Here is a 16949-nt window from a genome sequence, read left to right as displayed (position 1 = left end):
GTCTTTGCGCGAAGCCAATGAACCGAATGACGCCATAATCAAGGCCAAAATTCGTATATGGATCCATCGTATATATTCACTCCTTGAAGAAGTTTCAGCTTGGAAGTTGCAAGTACAAGAACAAGGTTCTGAATTAGTGCCCGATGGACTTGTCACGACCCAACACTTAACATCCTGTCGACGGGTCTTAAAAGGTAGAACGGAACGGATTAGCTATAATTCGACGAGCCAATCATGAGTAGCTTGTTGAGCTCGTCCAACAAGACGAACGAGCTGTCAACCACCAGCACTTAATACGACGAACCACCGCGTTTCAGAAACTTCTTAACCAAATATATAAGTTCACTTCTCCACCCGCATTTAAATGAATGAAATAGCCACTTGTAAGCACTGAATTAAGATTACATTGCGATATTATAAAACTTACCTACTTGTGACATTTGTTTACTATTTCCTATACCACCCGAATATCCCCTAACTGTTCCACCAACATAAACTCACAGCTAAACTCCAAATTTGTTCCTTAGGAATCCCTTGTATTGCTTATTATCTAGCTCACAGTTCGTCACCGTATGTACTCTGTACTTCGCAGAAGGACCCAGAAGAAGCTGCTGTTATAGGCATCTCTGCTTAGTATTAGGCTGAATCAGGTGGGGTTAGGCAGAAAGGAGATTGACATGCCCATCCTAACTGTAACAATTCATACAAAGGAATATATAACTACATTAGCTTTCGTAAGGACTTATTCCTGATAAATAGCACCATTTACATCCCAGCCCTTTGCAGCCAAGAATCAGGACTGCATTGGCGGTAAGGTGTGGACCATGCCACTACTGTCAGAAACAGAGAGTACAAGTTATGCACTACCTTTTAAGACGGGGCGCGGGAGCAAGAGGTTATAATGGCTAAACGTTAAGTGAGCCTTAAACTCAAGTGCAGCTTCCGTATGATCTTCTTTAATGAGCGAAGTCTGCCATTTTCCGCAGATAGGCGCTTAAAAATTATAAGCATACACTTCTGTTTTCTGAGGAAGGTGCTTATACCGCTAGCCCATATAGCACCACCCTAATCTATAATCGTTATTAACAGAGCTATCGCACTGTTTTCTCGTCCACTGCCGACTTCGGGGTTTCTCTTATCCTGGCTTCACTCGCAGTTTTCCATTTGAGGTGATATAGATTAATACTCACCCTACACTCTCTGGCTTGGGATGCCTACTATGTATTGGTTATCCCACTTTAGGTGACGATTTGGTGCCACCCCGCCGACTATGTGACAATTAGGCATCGTCATTATCCGACTAACCCAACCTACTGCTGTCAACTCTCCCATATATATACAAGAGCGCTACTAATATCCCTCGCGCTCGAAGCCCTATAGACTAAGCAGACTTGTGACAATACATAGCTATAATGGCAAAAAGGGAGGTGAAAAAAAAAAAGAAAGATAAACAGTTTATTAGTGGCATAAAGAACAACAATACGGCCATATCATTACGTTAGCGGAAAATTCAATGCAAATATGAATACTTGCGCTCATCTGAGCTTGTAAAGTGAAAGAGAGAGAGGCAAAAGCGCGGATGTTTCATGAAAGATAGGTAGTTGTCACTCATCAAAGACGTCCCCGCTCAAGCGTATGACAAGTCTCGACTCCGCGGCTCTCACTTGCCTAAGAGCTTATAATGCATATATGATTTAGGGCTGTCGGGATATTTGTCCTCTGCAAGCTGAAATGAGCTCTTGATAGTTACGAAGCCACTGCCGATGGTAAGCTCCCTTAGCGTTGGCGAATTTGTTTCATCTATGAAGTATAAACTTTCGCTTAAGATATCATCACTGCTAAACATATGTTCGCCCTTGGCTGTAATCTTGAATGGTATATCTGGGGTACAGCTGGTTTTGAACGTTTTTCCAAAGTTCCACTGTTCTAAGGATGACTTGTAATGATTTGTTTTCCCAATAATCTTTTCTTTTGGAGCGATTTGTGTAATGCTGATATATAAGTCCGTTAAATGAGGGGATCCCGAAGCTCCCACAATAGTAATTGAACCCGTTCCGGTTGGTTCGCTGACACTGACGGCACTATGAACGGAAGAACTGCCGAAGCTCCTGGTCCAGTTATGGCCTAAGCCCTCCGGCATTAAATGGGGAGGGTAGTCCCTGGAACTGTCGACAGCGCTCGTTGTTGGCCTAGAGCTGTTATTGCTGGCAATGTTAAAAAATTGGTTAACATTGGGCCGGTGGCCAGTGGGGGTTCAGCGTTTTCCATAGGCTCCGCAGACGTTTCGTCGACCTCTGTAAAGAAGCTGCGTTGTGATAAAGAAGTATTCGAAGGCAAAGAAGCAAGACCGTCAGTGTCTTTCGTTGAATCGCTTAACACATTGTGTGACTGAAAGTCAGAGCCGTCTTCAAAGTAATCATAATTATTAAAGAAATTCGCCTTATTTTCGTGGGCATCTAGCTCGTCCCTTAGCCAGGGAAAAGACGTAGCGAAAAGGCATGCACATGTTCGGCAATGTGGTCAAGCAGTTCATTGGAATTAGCGGGGCCTGTTTAGTCGCACAGAGGGCATTAAGTTATCCTAAAAGGAGCTAGACTAGCAGCAGCATAAATTAATATGGGGTGCTAGTCCTCTATGAGCTATCGCTATGGTATCCTTTTATATATCTAAGAAACTCCTTAATTAATGTAAACACTAAGGGTACTTGCGTTAAGAGAGGTCTTGTCAATGGCAAACACGCCAATGCCTGCCGCCCATAACTTAATCTCTACTAGCCTATTTTCGGCCCATTTATACTACATCAGAGCTTAGTTTTAAGTGCAGGTTTAGAAGCTCCGGCGGCATTGGTCGGCCAGCTCAGCAATGGAGCTTCCTAAGTTATCCTCATTCTGTAACTCCATTCTCAACAGATGGGCCCTGTTACCGTTCACCTGAACTTAGTAGATCACCGCGAAGAAACTCTTAAAAGCACCCAGATTTCAGTCGCCTTCTTTGTAAATGCGGAGTTTAAATCACGTTCTCGGTACTGGTGAGATCCTACCCGCTCGCTGCCCAACCCCTCTCTTGATTTTAAGCTTCGGTTAATCCCCTCAATTCGGTTCAAGACCCCTTGGGGATGCGCTTTCCAAGTCTTAATGGATAAAGATTCCTTTAGTGCAAGTGATCTGCTTTTTGCTTCAGATGCTCTCCGTCGAGTGTCGACCATCGCAGCCGAATCTGGGGTGCGCAATAAGTCGTGGACCGCAGGACGCCTAGCCGCGGAACTGTTCCTCGCAAGCAATGCACTGGATGTCGCTGACGCTGGCCAACTTGCACAACTCCAACGGCGCCTTCCGAAGCTCATTAATGACCTTGAGCGTGTTTGCGCCGTACAACTAGTTTGATAATCTAAGAATAGTCGCCAGTGCAGAGAGACTGATGGTTTCCCTTAACAGTGGTCATCTAAAAGAAATTCTGGACGTTCAATCCTCTACTCCCTCGTGCAACAAAAGGGAACAGGCCGGGCCATGCAAGGAGCTGAGAAACAGGTTCGAGAAGGAATCTTGGCATTTATAACCGCTCCCAGCTGGGTTGCTGAGCAATATGTCAAAAAGCTCTGTTAATTTTTAAAGTGTGTCTTAGAAGTATAGCACTCCGACGACGATAAAGCCGTTAAAGTGAAAGGGCCCGACGCAGAAGAATACCCAGGACATGTTAATGCCGCGTTGTATTCTGTTCTTAAGGAGCATTCGCTATGCATATGTACAACTAGCTATTGGCCTAAAACAGCGAGGAAAAGCCATAGTGGAAGGCTTCGGCTAAGAGGCGACATTGTCAAGGAGGACGGATGCGTGGTGTTTAACATACTTCTTTCAGCTTCCCCCAATTCTTGTGACTATTGGCAGGATCTGCAGTTAATAGTACCAACGTAGGGTAAAAATCTTTTGGCTCAAAGAATATGCCAAATGCTAACTTTATTTCTCAATATAGGAAGAAAAATAAAAAGACAGTCAAGTACGCTAATAAATCTGCCACTGGAATACCGAGTCCACGGCGATTAGGACCGCAAAGGGTCACTGCTTTTTATATACAGAGTTTATAAAGTACATCAGCAGCCTCTATATCCTTGGCGAGTGACATGGCGACTTGGCCTATAAAACAAGAGTCCTCCGCCCCATGCAAAGGAGGTAACAGTTTCCACTTTTTGCCACGTCACCCACTGCGGAAAAGCTCTTCCGTCCAGATGAGAACTGAGAACAAGCGGGGTGGTCCCAAAGGCCAAAATAACTTTCTGCAAGTAGGTATGCCGCGCCTCAAGTAAATAAATGTCAACTCTCATCAACTTGGTACTGTTAGTTGGTAGTCAAAGCCATCTATTGCCCACTGGACCTGGTTTATTATACTTTATTTACCATAATGGCGCATCAAACAGACTCAGTAACTATCCACGATGTCATCACATTTTTACAGGGCTTTGACACCAATGATAGATTCTTGACTGTTATAGAGAAAGAGGATGGATTTAATTACATCTGCACTTTAATACTGCCTCTTGTATTTCGCCATGCGTGTCAGTCAAAACTTTCACCTCAGGGCAACAGCCTACCAAGGATACAACGAATTCAGGAGATTGTGGTTTTAGAGGGCATATTCCCTGAGCTATCCTCACGAAAACACGCCACCGCTTCCAAAGGCCCTTTATCATCAGAGCAAAAGACAATGCCAGATCCCAATATGATTCTGGAAGATCCCCAATCATCGGACAAAAGCAGAATGCCAGTTCAAAATGAAAGTCCACAACATGACACGACTCTGGAGGGGTCCCGATCATCTGAACGAAGTTCAGCTCCAGATCGCGATGAAACGCATGAATCAACTTCACCGCAGCAACATACCTTAGTTATTCACAATGCATCATGCGTTAATTCGTCTTCACTCCCAGCAGATGGTTCTTCTCCAGCAGCTTCATCATCAGAAACTGTTCCATTCCAGGATAGTGCTATAGAGCTCTCGGATAACAAACTTGAGAAGAATTGTTTGTCATTAAGAAACTCCCAGGCTGCTTTACAAGGGCAAATCACTTCTGGAGATCCTGGAACAGAAACAAACGGCATACCAATTACAAAACAGGATAAAGAGAGAACGCTAGATTACACGACCCTAGCGAGCACCATTAAAATCTCTTTAAACTTCTCGTTATGGTCTAACTCTCCAGAGTCATTTTGGAATGACTCTAGGGGGGCGCTAAATCCCAAGGACTACAGACTCATTACCAACCCTAGAATCTTTGTCAAAGACGCACTTGAAAAAAAATCTCAACTTGACGCCAAAACACTTCAAAACAGGTTCTACTCTATTTTAATTTACAAGATCTACGAAATATTGATATCATCGCCACAAATTAGATCGACCTTGGTCAAGCAGTTTCTTGATAGCCTTAGTCTACCATCGGACTCTACATCTCAATTATTTTGTTCACGGTTCCTTCACGGTGGACGAAGACGGAAAGAATTCTGCCAACGAGTCGCTCCTAATGGCCATGAACCTGATTATGGCGTTTTACTGATCCCAGAGCTTGACGATATGACGTAAGATGTTAAATCTTTATTAATATCACCTTAGACTAACAGCATATTGTAGGTGGGAGCAGTCAACTACGCGTGTCCGAGATAGATGCAATGCAATCGTTGATTTATTCAAGGCACAGAACATCTTTTTGTGGTCAGAGAGGTCTGGAGCTCGATCTGCTGCCAATAGCATTATATTTTCTCGCCAGCCGCTTTTAGATCATTTCCAAACTCAATACGACAATATCCAAGGCCAGAAACGACGATTCGAGTTTACAGAAGGTTTGTCTTTCAAGCGAATTTGATCAGATTCAACAATCTCCCTGCCCCTTGCACACTTGATAAAATAGACTGTCATGTAATATCTATTAGAAAGACTAGGCATCTACCCCGCTAAGCTTTGAAGGAAAATTAAAATCTCGCACATTTGTCCTTTAGTATTCATTTACTGTCTTGCGTGAAAGAAATCTACTTCCGCGTATTATAATGTCTAACTCTAATACTGAAATTCGTGAAGAAGAAACCGATTCCTTTGAACAAATGATCCTAACCGCCATATACTTCTGGCTGGGATCAAATCCATAGGCCGTGTGGATAAGGTCGGGAAGAAGCAAACTTAATATCTTTACTAGCCCCTTTACAAAGCCAAGTGAATATACTCCTCTTTATGCTTGAATTATTATTTTTTCTAGTACTATAATATTAGTATACTATAAATACATCCATTAATAGTACTAATTTCTTAATCTAGCATTTTAATTTCATTAATAGAAAGTAATAGTTATAATATTATTAATAATAATATCTGACGTGGTTGTGGAACTTCCGGAGTATGTAGTCAGCGACTGACTGGTGGACGAACTGAACTTCCCGATCCGAGTCTTCTCCGCCAGGTTCGTATTGCTCCCAGATTTCACGGGTGTGGAATTCCACCAACCCTCTGGAAATGTGTCTAATATGCTTTTCGAAATCGTCCAAAGTCTCAGACCAGCTGTTGTGGCTTCTAAGTTCGGAGACAGTCGTGCAAGTAATGTCTTTATCGGTAGCAAGCGCCTCCCGAAGCTCTTGTGCAGACAGGAGGTCGCTCAGCAAACAGAACCCACTGGAACAGCTTGGTCATCTGATGTTTTTCGGCCTCAGTAGCGCCGCTCAAAATGTCGTTGTATAGCTCATCAAGGGCTTCCGGTGTAGTTGTGATCTTCTCATATAGCTTTTCTTCCTTAGTACCAACTGTGACTTCATCAATCACTATTGCAGTGATCAAGACCATCCATTGGAATCCTCCTTGGGCCTTCAACAATATCTCCTTCTCTATCCGCTGGCGCTTTGCTTCCGGTTGAATACGCTTTAGTCGCTCTCGAATGACCAATCGGATGTCTTTGTCATTTCTCTCTTCCACAGAGATCGTTGAGATTGTGTCAAGGCCAAGGAGTGGAAAGTGTCTAGAAGAAAAGCATATCTTTACCTACGCTTCTTCGTGTTCAGCGATATCCATGAGGTTTTTGAAGTATCTCAACAAGCATTTGGCATGATCTTGTCCACACTCATCAATTGCGTCGACAAAGATGACTACAGGCCGGTTGCTCGTCCCCTTGGTCAAAATCTCAAACATGATTTCTTGAAGTTCTTCTTTAGTCCAACTCCATCTGTTCTCCTGGTAAGTCCCAAACCGTCTCTCCTGTTCCATAAACGATTTGGTGAGCCGAGAGAGATACTCCGGAAAGGATATGAGCATGGTGTTTAGCAGCGCACGGAAAACCCATTAAATTCTTATGCAAAGGCGTTCCTCGACCGTGAATGAAAAAGGACACAATGAGCTCCCCGGACTTTCTGCGATCCATCATCATTGTAACGGCGAACTTCATAAGAACGAACTTTCCAGCCCCGGGATTCCCTTTGATCCAGAAAAGACCTCGTGATTTATTCATCTAAGCTTGGTATTGCGAATCCTCGAGGAGCCACTCACAGGTGTTCTTAGCGAAATGAATCTCTTTGTACCTGTGTTCCTGTTCTCGAAAAGAAAGCGGCCTGAGACATTCTGTGCTAAGTCAGTGACTTGTTGCAAATTATTCTCGAACTACAGACCAGTATTTTCATCGGAAAGCGATACCGGTGCTAGGGGAGTCTTTAGTATATTGTATGCATGTATGTAGAGTCAAGGCTTGTTACGCACAAGTATTTCCAGCTTCTCCGCCCACGGCAACAGATTTGCCCCGTGATCCGCTTATCAGTGGCCTTAATGCGACCCGAACACGCATGTAGAGCTCGTCGTCTTCGTTGTTTTATTTCACCGTCTCGGAATGGCTGCGGTTGATTGGATGTTAATGATTACTGCCGCATGTCGCAGATGAGACATCGACCAAGACTTGAGGATCTCCAGAGAGTTTCCATTTGCCGTCTTCCATCTGAACGAGATGTAAGTAAAATTCCAGGACGGCAATCTAAAAGATGCTTAAGAGCGCACTTCCACTGCAGTGGGAGATTTCTCCGTTTCGTAGAAGTAAATTCGAAGACGTTTTATGCCGAATGCATTGCTGAAATCCCTTTCGAGGCGTTGAAGGAGCGCTGAGTTTTTATTAAGCGATTCAAGAAGGCTCCTGCTGGGGTAGTCTTTGACAATGAAATGAGTGATTCAATAGCCATCCCTTAGTGAGGAACACCGAAGAACAGGAATCCGGAAGTAGAATTTAGTATTAATGCATCTTTTTCATCTAAATCTTCTTTTAGCTTGACTATGGTCTGCGACTCGGATTGTAAGTATGTGGCATAGAAATTCTTTCATTAAGTTTCGGTGGAGTAAACGCAAACCTCTTTAATAATAAGACCTCCGGGGCTGTGTCCAATGAAAACTATGGGACGTGATTGGGAGAACTCCTGAACACAATATTAGCAGAGGGGGCAATTTGAAAGAAAGAGGGCGATTCCGACAAACCCGAATGCCTTTCAGGTCGATTTGAAGAGCTTTGCCCAAGTCTGCCAAGTTCTGAAATGGCCTGCTCTGAATGAGTCAAGTCTCAGAACCATATATTAAGATCCTTGCACCAGGAAAATCTATCGGAAAAGCATCACGGAGCCACATAAAGGATCCATGTCTTTCTTTGAAAGAACCGAACGCGTGCCCGCCGAGACCGGATATTGCAATCACACTAAATATAATGTCAATGTTATATATGCTGTCGGAACTTCGTGTTGGCTCACTCAATAAAGCAGTCATCATCTTTGGTGTGTTGGAGCGGCGTGAAACCCGAGAAATGAGTATCGAACACAAGTGATCTTCTCCGGCTGAAGCCATCTTCACCCAAAGTTTCATCCGCCGGCAGGTCAAATACCCATTCATTTCTAGAGCAGTCGGACAAACCGTCTGGGAGAGCATAGAAACTTAGAGTTGCGACTTTGCTGATTTGCTCGATAGGGCTGATTGCAAGTGAATGAACGGCAACGCTCGCGCCGTCTTCTATAGAAAGGATCCTCTTGACGAGCTCACGGACATCGGCCCTGGTTTCGCTTTCACATGGGACCCCTCGTAACCTGAAGTTTAGGTAGCGATCGGCAGACATAACGCTGCTGCGCTGGTAACAGAGGTTCAAGAACTTACGCGTTGGAGAAAATTGGGCGCAAGCGGTAGGAAAGTTGGGCATTTTCCAGGGCTGGTGCCCCGCCCTATAAGAGCAGAGCAAAGCGTGGCATACACGGTACATGTATTTACGAGTTCACAACGGCGTGAATCATTCCTATGTCCTCCTTCATCTAAGCGCGTTGTTAATATCAGTTTTGTACCCTCCAACTTCACTTTAATATAGTGTAGTGTTTCCTGTGATATAAAGATATGCTTGGCTTATGCATTATCAGCAGGCTGGGCCTGATCCGCTTAGTCGCACCCGACGCCGCCTATATGTATTTACCACCCTAAAACATCGGCTTAGCATCTTTGTATTTGATTTAAGAGGAACCTAGGCATCAGCCAGCCTCCAAGCTCCTGGCAACTAATCCGTCGGCAAATCCTTGACTTGGTTGTTGTGTCGGTTTTTTAACGTAGACGCGGGACACCTTATATAGCGCTTCCCCAAAGAAATGGCGGAACCGGTCGAACCAGTTATTATTGTCGTGTATGACATTTAGTTTGCAGGACTCGAAGAGGATTTTTTTTTTTTTTTTTTTTTTTTTGCGTGTGTAAGCTTAAGGATGAGTACCTATTGTCCTGAAGGCAGAAAATGATTTTGACTACTAGTAGTATTGTCCCAGTACCATTTGAAACAGAGAGCGCGAGTAAGACGCTATAATGGCTAAATGCCGGATGAGCCTTAACCCTAAGTCCAGCTTCCGTAGCTCAGTTGGTTAGAGCTTCGTACTAATACTCCAGCGTCAAGCTAGTGTTGGTAATGCGAAGGTCGCAGGTTCAAGCCCTGCCGGGAGCAATCCCAGACGCTGAATAAGTACTTTCTTTTTGCCAAATGGTGTCTCTTTGCTGTTTTCTTTTACCGTAGCGGCTACCTACCAGTACTAGTAGTTGACTACCTACCAGTACTAGTAGTTGAGGATGTATTGCGTTGCATGTCTTCAGAAGAATGACAGGTGCGTCTCTATCTTTCATGAGTGCTTCCCATTAGGCTTGGTTGAGGAGACTCGTGAGCACTGTGGAGCAGTTCCTGTTCGGCCCAGCCCGCGGATGCCAGCAATCGTGCAAGTCAGTGAGTGAGTGGCTGCATTGGACATCAGACTTGGCTTACGGGGATGGGAAAAACAACAAAAGGGCATGCATGGGTCTAATTGGACTCGATGCTGGTGGCCAAGCTGTGGCTCAATGCCGTCATGAGGAAAAGACAACTAGAGAGAGAGAGAGAGCAGAGAGCAACTGTAGTTTCGCCGCTAAACGCGCTTCGATGACCCCATTTCCAAGTGTGAATGCTTTCATATCACCACCCATGGCCATAAGAAGAGTGAAAGCGTAAATGTTGCCCACCGCTGCTGTGGCAGCTGTTTAATTGAACACATCATTAGCTCTGCCCCATTATCTCATCCCTGGTCCCTCAGCCGCAGCGCAAATGCGTGGCCCGTCCGCCTTGGTGCCTTGCATTCAACCTGATCTTACCGCTGCTCAAGCTTCATCGCCAGCCACCCAGATTCTTGCGAGCTGCTCGTCGCCTCCACTTGCTCCTCCACCGCGACCTGCAGCTCCCGACCGCCTCTTTGCTCGATCGCAGGCTCAGCGCTCATTCGCCGCAGCGCTCGATCAATTGGGCTGCAATCGCCAGCTCAGACCCTTGGCCACAACATCATCTCACACCCAAGACACCCAAGCCGCCTGGCACCCCGGTCCGTGGACGGGTCTTTGGATATTGCTACTGCCGTACCTACTGCTAGCTTGTTTGCCAACAAGACGACGGAAATCTTTTTTCTCTCCTGCTTGAGCAGATATTCGGCGCAAGCACAAGACTCGGCGACATCAATCCGCCGCATCTCTTGGCCGCGCGCATTTCTGCACTACGCAGCTCATGCTCCGGTGACATCGTGTATAGCCGCAGCAGCCTTAATAGCGCCGAGGCAGCTCGTCACAAGCTCCCCCTTACGCTACTCCTTGCCTTTGGACGACTCGACTCCTGGTTTGGCATCTGCTTCGTTAGCACTGCGGCAAAAAATCACATCCAGCCTCTGGTCGTGTTCGCTCGGGATTGGCGTACGACCAACCTCAAGCATTTGGAGTCGCACCGGGCCCTTCTTGCTTGCCGATCTACTGGACTAGAAGCTGCCCTCACTTCATAGCCGCCAAGGCGCAGCCATGTCTGCACCGTATTGGGGCGCGCTGCCTCAGCCAAAAGGCGTCCGGAGCCGGCGAGTTTCAGCGGATTACACAAATGAATTCTCGCAAAGCGACCAGAGGGGCTCATTGGACATCGAGCGTACGCGCAAAGCCAATCGCGCCTCAGTCCACACAACTTACACCGAGGCTCCCACCGACACGACGTTCAGTCCCAATTCTCCGACATCAGCAGCTGACTATCAAGGCCTGGCTCCCAGACCAGCCTCATATCGTGGGTTCCCCCAAGAGCAAGCATTTGAAAGATATGACAGGCAAGATCGACGATCAAACCGAATCCCCGACGACCTCGAAAACATGTCCCCAGCTCCGCCGTCTGTCACAGATACTATAGTTCGAGGCCCACCAACAAACTACCGCGACCCTTATGCAGATGATTCATACAACTACTCCTCTCAGCCGACATCTGCACAGCCTGCGCGTCAATCTGCGGCTCAGGCTGAAAACATGAGCTACGGAGCATACAACGCACCCCAACGAGACAGCCAATATGGCGCACCGCAACCTTTTGTCGATAGTGGGCTCGCCCGAACAGACAGCATTGCATCCGCTCAACTCCAGAGAACCCCAACCATTGGGCAGAGTGAGCGGCGGAAAAAGTTGGCAGACAACCGATCACCCCTCCAGAGGCTTGAGCTGACGCTCGACAGCATGACCAAGGAGGAAAAGAGAGCGCGAGTCGAAGCAGCAGAGCAGCGGGCTAGAGCAAGGGCTGCCAAAAGAGCTGCCGCCAACGCTGCTGAAAACCAATCTCCGCTCTCAACTCCTACCCAACGACAAAACCAACGCCCTATAGCATTCGAATCGCCCACTGCTGCAACAATATCAAGATCCGCCACAACGCGCGACGTCACCTCAACTAAAGCCCCAACTACGCAATCTGTACAACCCGGACAGCGAGTGTCCGAAGACTCATACTATCGCCAGAGCCAGGATGGCATTCGTCGATCAAAAACGACGGCTGAGCACCAACCAAGGCAGCTTCCTCAACCGCCCGTCCGTGAAGAACAGCGGCCGAGGCAGCTACCTCAACCACCTGTGCGTGAAGACCAGCAACCTAGGCAATTGCCTCAACCGCCCGTACGTGATGAGCAACGCAGATTCCATTCTCAGGAAGCTTCTCGCCCGGATGATCAGCGCCGATATTCTAGCCAAGCTGCTCTTCAGTATTCCCAGGCCGGCCCTGATCAGGCATCACCTGCCACAGGAGGAGATATGCCTAAGCGCAACCTCAGCTTCCGCGAGCGCGATGCCTGGCGTGAGATGAAACCACTCGACGCGGATACGAATCAGCCTCCCAAAGGATCCACCGGCTTTTCACTCACACGCAGTGGAAGCAACAAGTTAAAAAAGGAGCCGCCTGCGGACGTCTGGCGTCGCATACGCGTCGAAGCAGAACGTCGGTTGCCGCCGGACTCACAACCTGCTCAGGCTCAATTTGATGATCCCGGGTCTCCGCAAGGATCTCCGCGAGGATATCCTATAGGAGCACAGCAACAGGCACGCGATAAGGAGCTGCCTCCTTTGCCCCTGGCTGTGAATGATCAGACCAATGTCCGACCAGAAGCAAAGAAGGGCCCTGCATCTGCTGACGATGCTGAAATCCAGGCTATGCAGCGGCGAACCACTGAACCCGTCTATGCTCGAGAGGATCGAGGGCTGAATGCTGAATATGCCCCCGCGGCTGCCATTGGCAGGATCATTTACGAGGCGAGTCTAAAGAACCGGGGAGCCTTTCCACAGCAAAACTCTGCAGTCAAGAGTTTGGAAGATCAGACGAACCATGGCCTAATACCGGAGACACAGGAACCGCAACATCCACAACAGCCGCAACATCCACAACATTCACAACATCTACAACAACCGCAACAGCCACAACATTCACAACATCTACAACAACCGCAACAGCCACAACAGCGACTTGAATCATTTGAGCCGCCGGAGCTGCAGCAATCACAGGAGCGCCTCGAACCACGATTTGTACCCAAGAACCCGGAGGGGCTACGTTCTGGCGATGGTCTGAATAACCCGCCCCAGTGGCTAAATGAATGGAGGAAAGGTACGGTCGGTACCTTATCTGGGACCCTTCTCGACCTTGTTGGTAACCAGCCTGCCGGATCGGCGGAGAAAAACAACGGTCACTTGGACCGGGAGCAGGGAGGTCATCATCGAAGAATTAGCAGCATGAATTCGAGACCACGTAAAGCCGAAGCATTCGATGGAGAGTACGATGATACCAGCGCGCCCACTCGGTTCAAGCCCCCGTTGTACTTGAAATGCGGCCCGCTTCTGAGATACTGTGGCCTGCGTTATGAACAAGCTCCAGCTAGGCCTCGGGGGCTAGCGGCTCAAGATCGTGAAATTTGGAGAGGTAGCGTCATGATTGTCACCAATGATGCCGAATCATCTTATGACATTGCGCCGACACTCCGACTATTCGTGCAGGATATCGAGCTCTTGCCTCCGCCTCCCCACCAGGTGAACGGTGAGCTTTCTCCCGAATATGTGGACCCGATTGCCGGACATCCCAAGCTGGGCCGTAGTGGCGAGACACTGTATGTTCGACCCGTGGACCACCTCGAAGAAGGCAGAGATCTATCGCATGATGAGTCTGAAGAGGGCCTCTTTGAGAAAACAAGAAGCCCACCAGACGAACCACTAGCGCAGGGGCTCCAAGACTATCCGGGATCGTTTGCTAGCCGACGGGCGCGAGCGAGCATTGATGGCGAGAAGATGCAAAAGTACAAGGAAGTGAGAGGCTTCCGTCTTCACGCCGAACAGGGATGCACGTTTTGGCGTTTCAATATCGAGGTTGAGCTTCGCGAGCAGCAACAACGGATCGCATATCGCATCAACCGTGGTCCAGCTATGGCCTTCTGGGTTCCTGGGCGTGGACAAGCGATGAACATGATGTTCCATTCGTGCAATGGTTTCAGTATCAGCGTCAATCCTAATGAGATGAGCGGTCCTGATCCCATGTGGCGCGACGTACTTAATTCGCACCAAACACAGCCATTCCATGCCATGATTGGCGGCGGTGATCAGATTTACAACGACTGTGTGGCCTACGACAGTCCACTCTTTGACCAATGGCTTCAGATCACTGTGCCTGAAAAGAAGCTCAACGCCCCTTTCACATACGAGCTGCAGACTGAATTAGAGCACTTTTACCTAGACCGATACTGTTCCTGGTTCTCACAGGGCTTGTTCGGGCTGGCCACTTCCCAAATTCCCATGGTCAACATGTATGATGACCATGATATTTTCGATGGATATGGCTCTTACTCTCACGCTGATATGAGCTCACCGGTCTTTTCAGGCTTGGGATGGGTGGCCTTTAAATACTATATGCTCTTCCAGCATCAAAGTATTGTGACCGAGACGGAGAGCTCTGAGCCAAGCTGGATTTTGGGTGAGTCGCCGGGTCCATACATCCAAGAAGTTAGCCGTAGTCTCTACATGTCCATGGGCGGAAAGGTCGCTTTGCTTGCTGTGGATACTCGCACAGAGCGAACTGAAGATGTCGTGTTGAGTGAGAAGACATGGGACAAGATTACAAGCAGGATGTATGCCGAGATTAGGAAGGGACAGGTAGAGCATCTGCTCGTCCTTCTCGGAGTTCCAATTGCCTATCCCCGTCTTGTTTGGCTGGAAAACATGTGAGTAACATAAATTGCGTTATCAGCACTCTGTATATTTTTTCTTACTGACATCTCGCAGCTTGACCTCAAAATTGATGAGCCCAGTCAAGGCAATCGGCAAGACAGGCGTGCTCGGCAAAACGTTGAACAATATCAATGACAACTATGAGATTCTGGATGATCTCAATGACCATTGGACAGCCAAGAACCACAAAAGAGAACGCACCGTCATAATTGAAGATTTACAAGACCTAGCTATCGACCGTTCTGTGCGAATCACAATTTTGAGCGGTGACGTCCACCTTGGCGCCGTTGGCCAGTTCTACTCCAGCCCCAAGCTCGGCTTGGCCAAACACAACGATCCCAGGTATATGCCGAACATCGTATCTTCCGCCATCGTCAATCGCCCACCTGCGGACATCGTCGCCGATCTGCTCAATAAGCGCAACAAGGTCCACCACTTTGACAAGCAGACAGACGAAGCCATGATCCCCATCTTCCAAAACGGCGTTGATGGCAGGCCAAGGAACAACAATAACCTCCTCCCTCACCGCAACTGGTGCTCTATTCGTCTGTGGACACCGGGCAGCACGCCACCGCCATCGCCTCCCATGTCAGACCGAGGAAGGAGTCGCAGCCCAGGAGGCGGAAGTCTGCTTCGCAGGCTTTCGTCTAGACGGCGCAGGTCTACCTCGCAACAGCCTTTTGATGTCTCACGTGAGTCCGTGAGAGGTCCTCGGCCCCCAATTTCAGGAGGGGGCAATCTTTTCAAGAACTTTGGGCGGCGGAACTCGGTCGACCAGCAACGCCCTGTAGGAGGAGGAGTGACTCGAACCATGTCCCTTGGACGCGGAGAGTCGGCACAACAGAGCGCTGATGCGGCGTACTTTGGACAACAGCACGGTAGCCAGAGCCGATTTGACGAAGCCAACATGAGTGGCCAATGGAGCGGCGAGTTTGACGGCGGATTCGCAGATCACCGAGCTCAAGGGCAGCCTCGTCCCTTAGGCCTCCGTGGCGGCGGCGGCAGCGATTATGACGAGTTCTCAGCGGGAGACGAAGCCTACTTCACATCACAAGCGCCTCGACGGACACAAACCGTGAATTATCATGCCGGGGGTCCCTCTGGCCACGAAGTTGAAGATCCAGCAGCAGTCCGTCCGTTCCACCGAACACCTACAGGACTATCGCCTAAGGACATGAAGCAGACCGATAGACTCGAAGTTAATCTAGAAGGAGCTCTAGATATCGCTTTGAACATGGAAGTAAACTGCAAGGACCCTACTGGCATTACAGTGCCATATCGAATCTTGGTTCCCAAGTTATTCTACGAATACTCATCCAAGGACGACCTGTTCCAGACCGCAGAGCCAACGGGGATCAAGAAGTTCCTCAGCTTTAGGAAGAAGCCCAAGGGCCCAGCCGCAGAGCAAGAGCTGGAGCCGGAAGCGACCGATGAGATGGGGTATGACGACGAAGTTGACGACGAGAGATATTAGAGGAAATATATACTGGGGATCTATATGCATGAGGGTGGAGGAAACTTTTGATTTGTGGCTTTCTTGTTTTTTGGGTTTCAAAATGGCCTCAAGAGGCTTCATGATCTTGTAATGCTTTTTTTCTTCTTTTCTCTTTCTTCTTTTGGCGTGTTTATGTCTAGCTTGCGATTACTGGTTATCGAGAATACAGACTGGATACCAGCTTTTGTTGATATCAGATTATATAGATTGAGAAGTACAGGGCTGTCTATATAGGGTGTACCTACATTGGGGAGCGAAAAGAAAAGTTTTCTTTCATAGCAAATTTGCCAAATGCCATGACTTTGCGCAAACGTAGAGCTACAATTCGCACACCCGTGAACAGGAATTATTGCAACATCAAATGAGACAAAAACATACGCATGAGAAACGAACAGAAAAAAAAAAGAAAAAAAAAGACAAGAACGAT

The 16949-nt window shown here is 47.7% G+C and overlaps 3 protein-coding genes across 3 annotated transcripts; 2 read left to right on the top strand and 1 right to left on the bottom strand.

Annotated features, from left to right (window-relative positions):
- Nucleotides 1-4395: 4395 nt before the first annotated feature.
- Nucleotides 4396-5851, top strand: TGAM01_v202954 (hypothetical protein; the record flags this gene model as incomplete). The annotated part of the gene is made up of 2 exons (XM_024549094.1): nt 4396-5567; nt 5620-5851. 2 exons carry the CDS (start codon nt 4396-4398, stop codon nt 5849-5851), a joined length of 1404 nt encoding a protein of 467 aa, XP_024406209.1.
- Nucleotides 5852-6582: 731 nt separating this feature from the next.
- On the bottom strand, nt 6583-7281 carry TGAM01_v202953 (hypothetical protein; the record flags this gene model as incomplete). The annotated part of the gene is made up of 2 exons (XM_018800465.1): nt 6583-6934; nt 7016-7281. 2 exons carry the CDS (start codon nt 7279-7281, stop codon nt 6583-6585), a joined length of 618 nt encoding a protein of 205 aa, XP_018666607.1.
- Nucleotides 7282-11322: 4041 nt separating this feature from the next.
- On the top strand, nt 11323-16501 carry TGAM01_v202952 (hypothetical protein; the record flags this gene model as incomplete). Its single annotated transcript, XM_018800467.1, has 2 exons — nt 11323-15020; nt 15082-16501. The coding sequence occupies 2 exons, from the start codon at nt 11323-11325 to the stop codon at nt 16499-16501; spliced, it is 5118 nt and encodes a 1705-aa protein (XP_018666609.1).
- Nucleotides 16502-16949: the final 448 nt, after the last annotated feature.

This window comes from Trichoderma gamsii (genome assembly GCF_001481775.2).
Source record: "Trichoderma gamsii strain T6085 chromosome Unknown Scaffold_7.2, whole genome shotgun sequence".
Taxonomy (NCBI): Eukaryota; Fungi; Ascomycota; class Sordariomycetes; order Hypocreales; family Hypocreaceae; genus Trichoderma; species Trichoderma gamsii.
The sequence above is the reverse complement of the archived record's forward strand: the minus strand, read 5'-3'. Positions and strand labels throughout refer to the sequence as shown.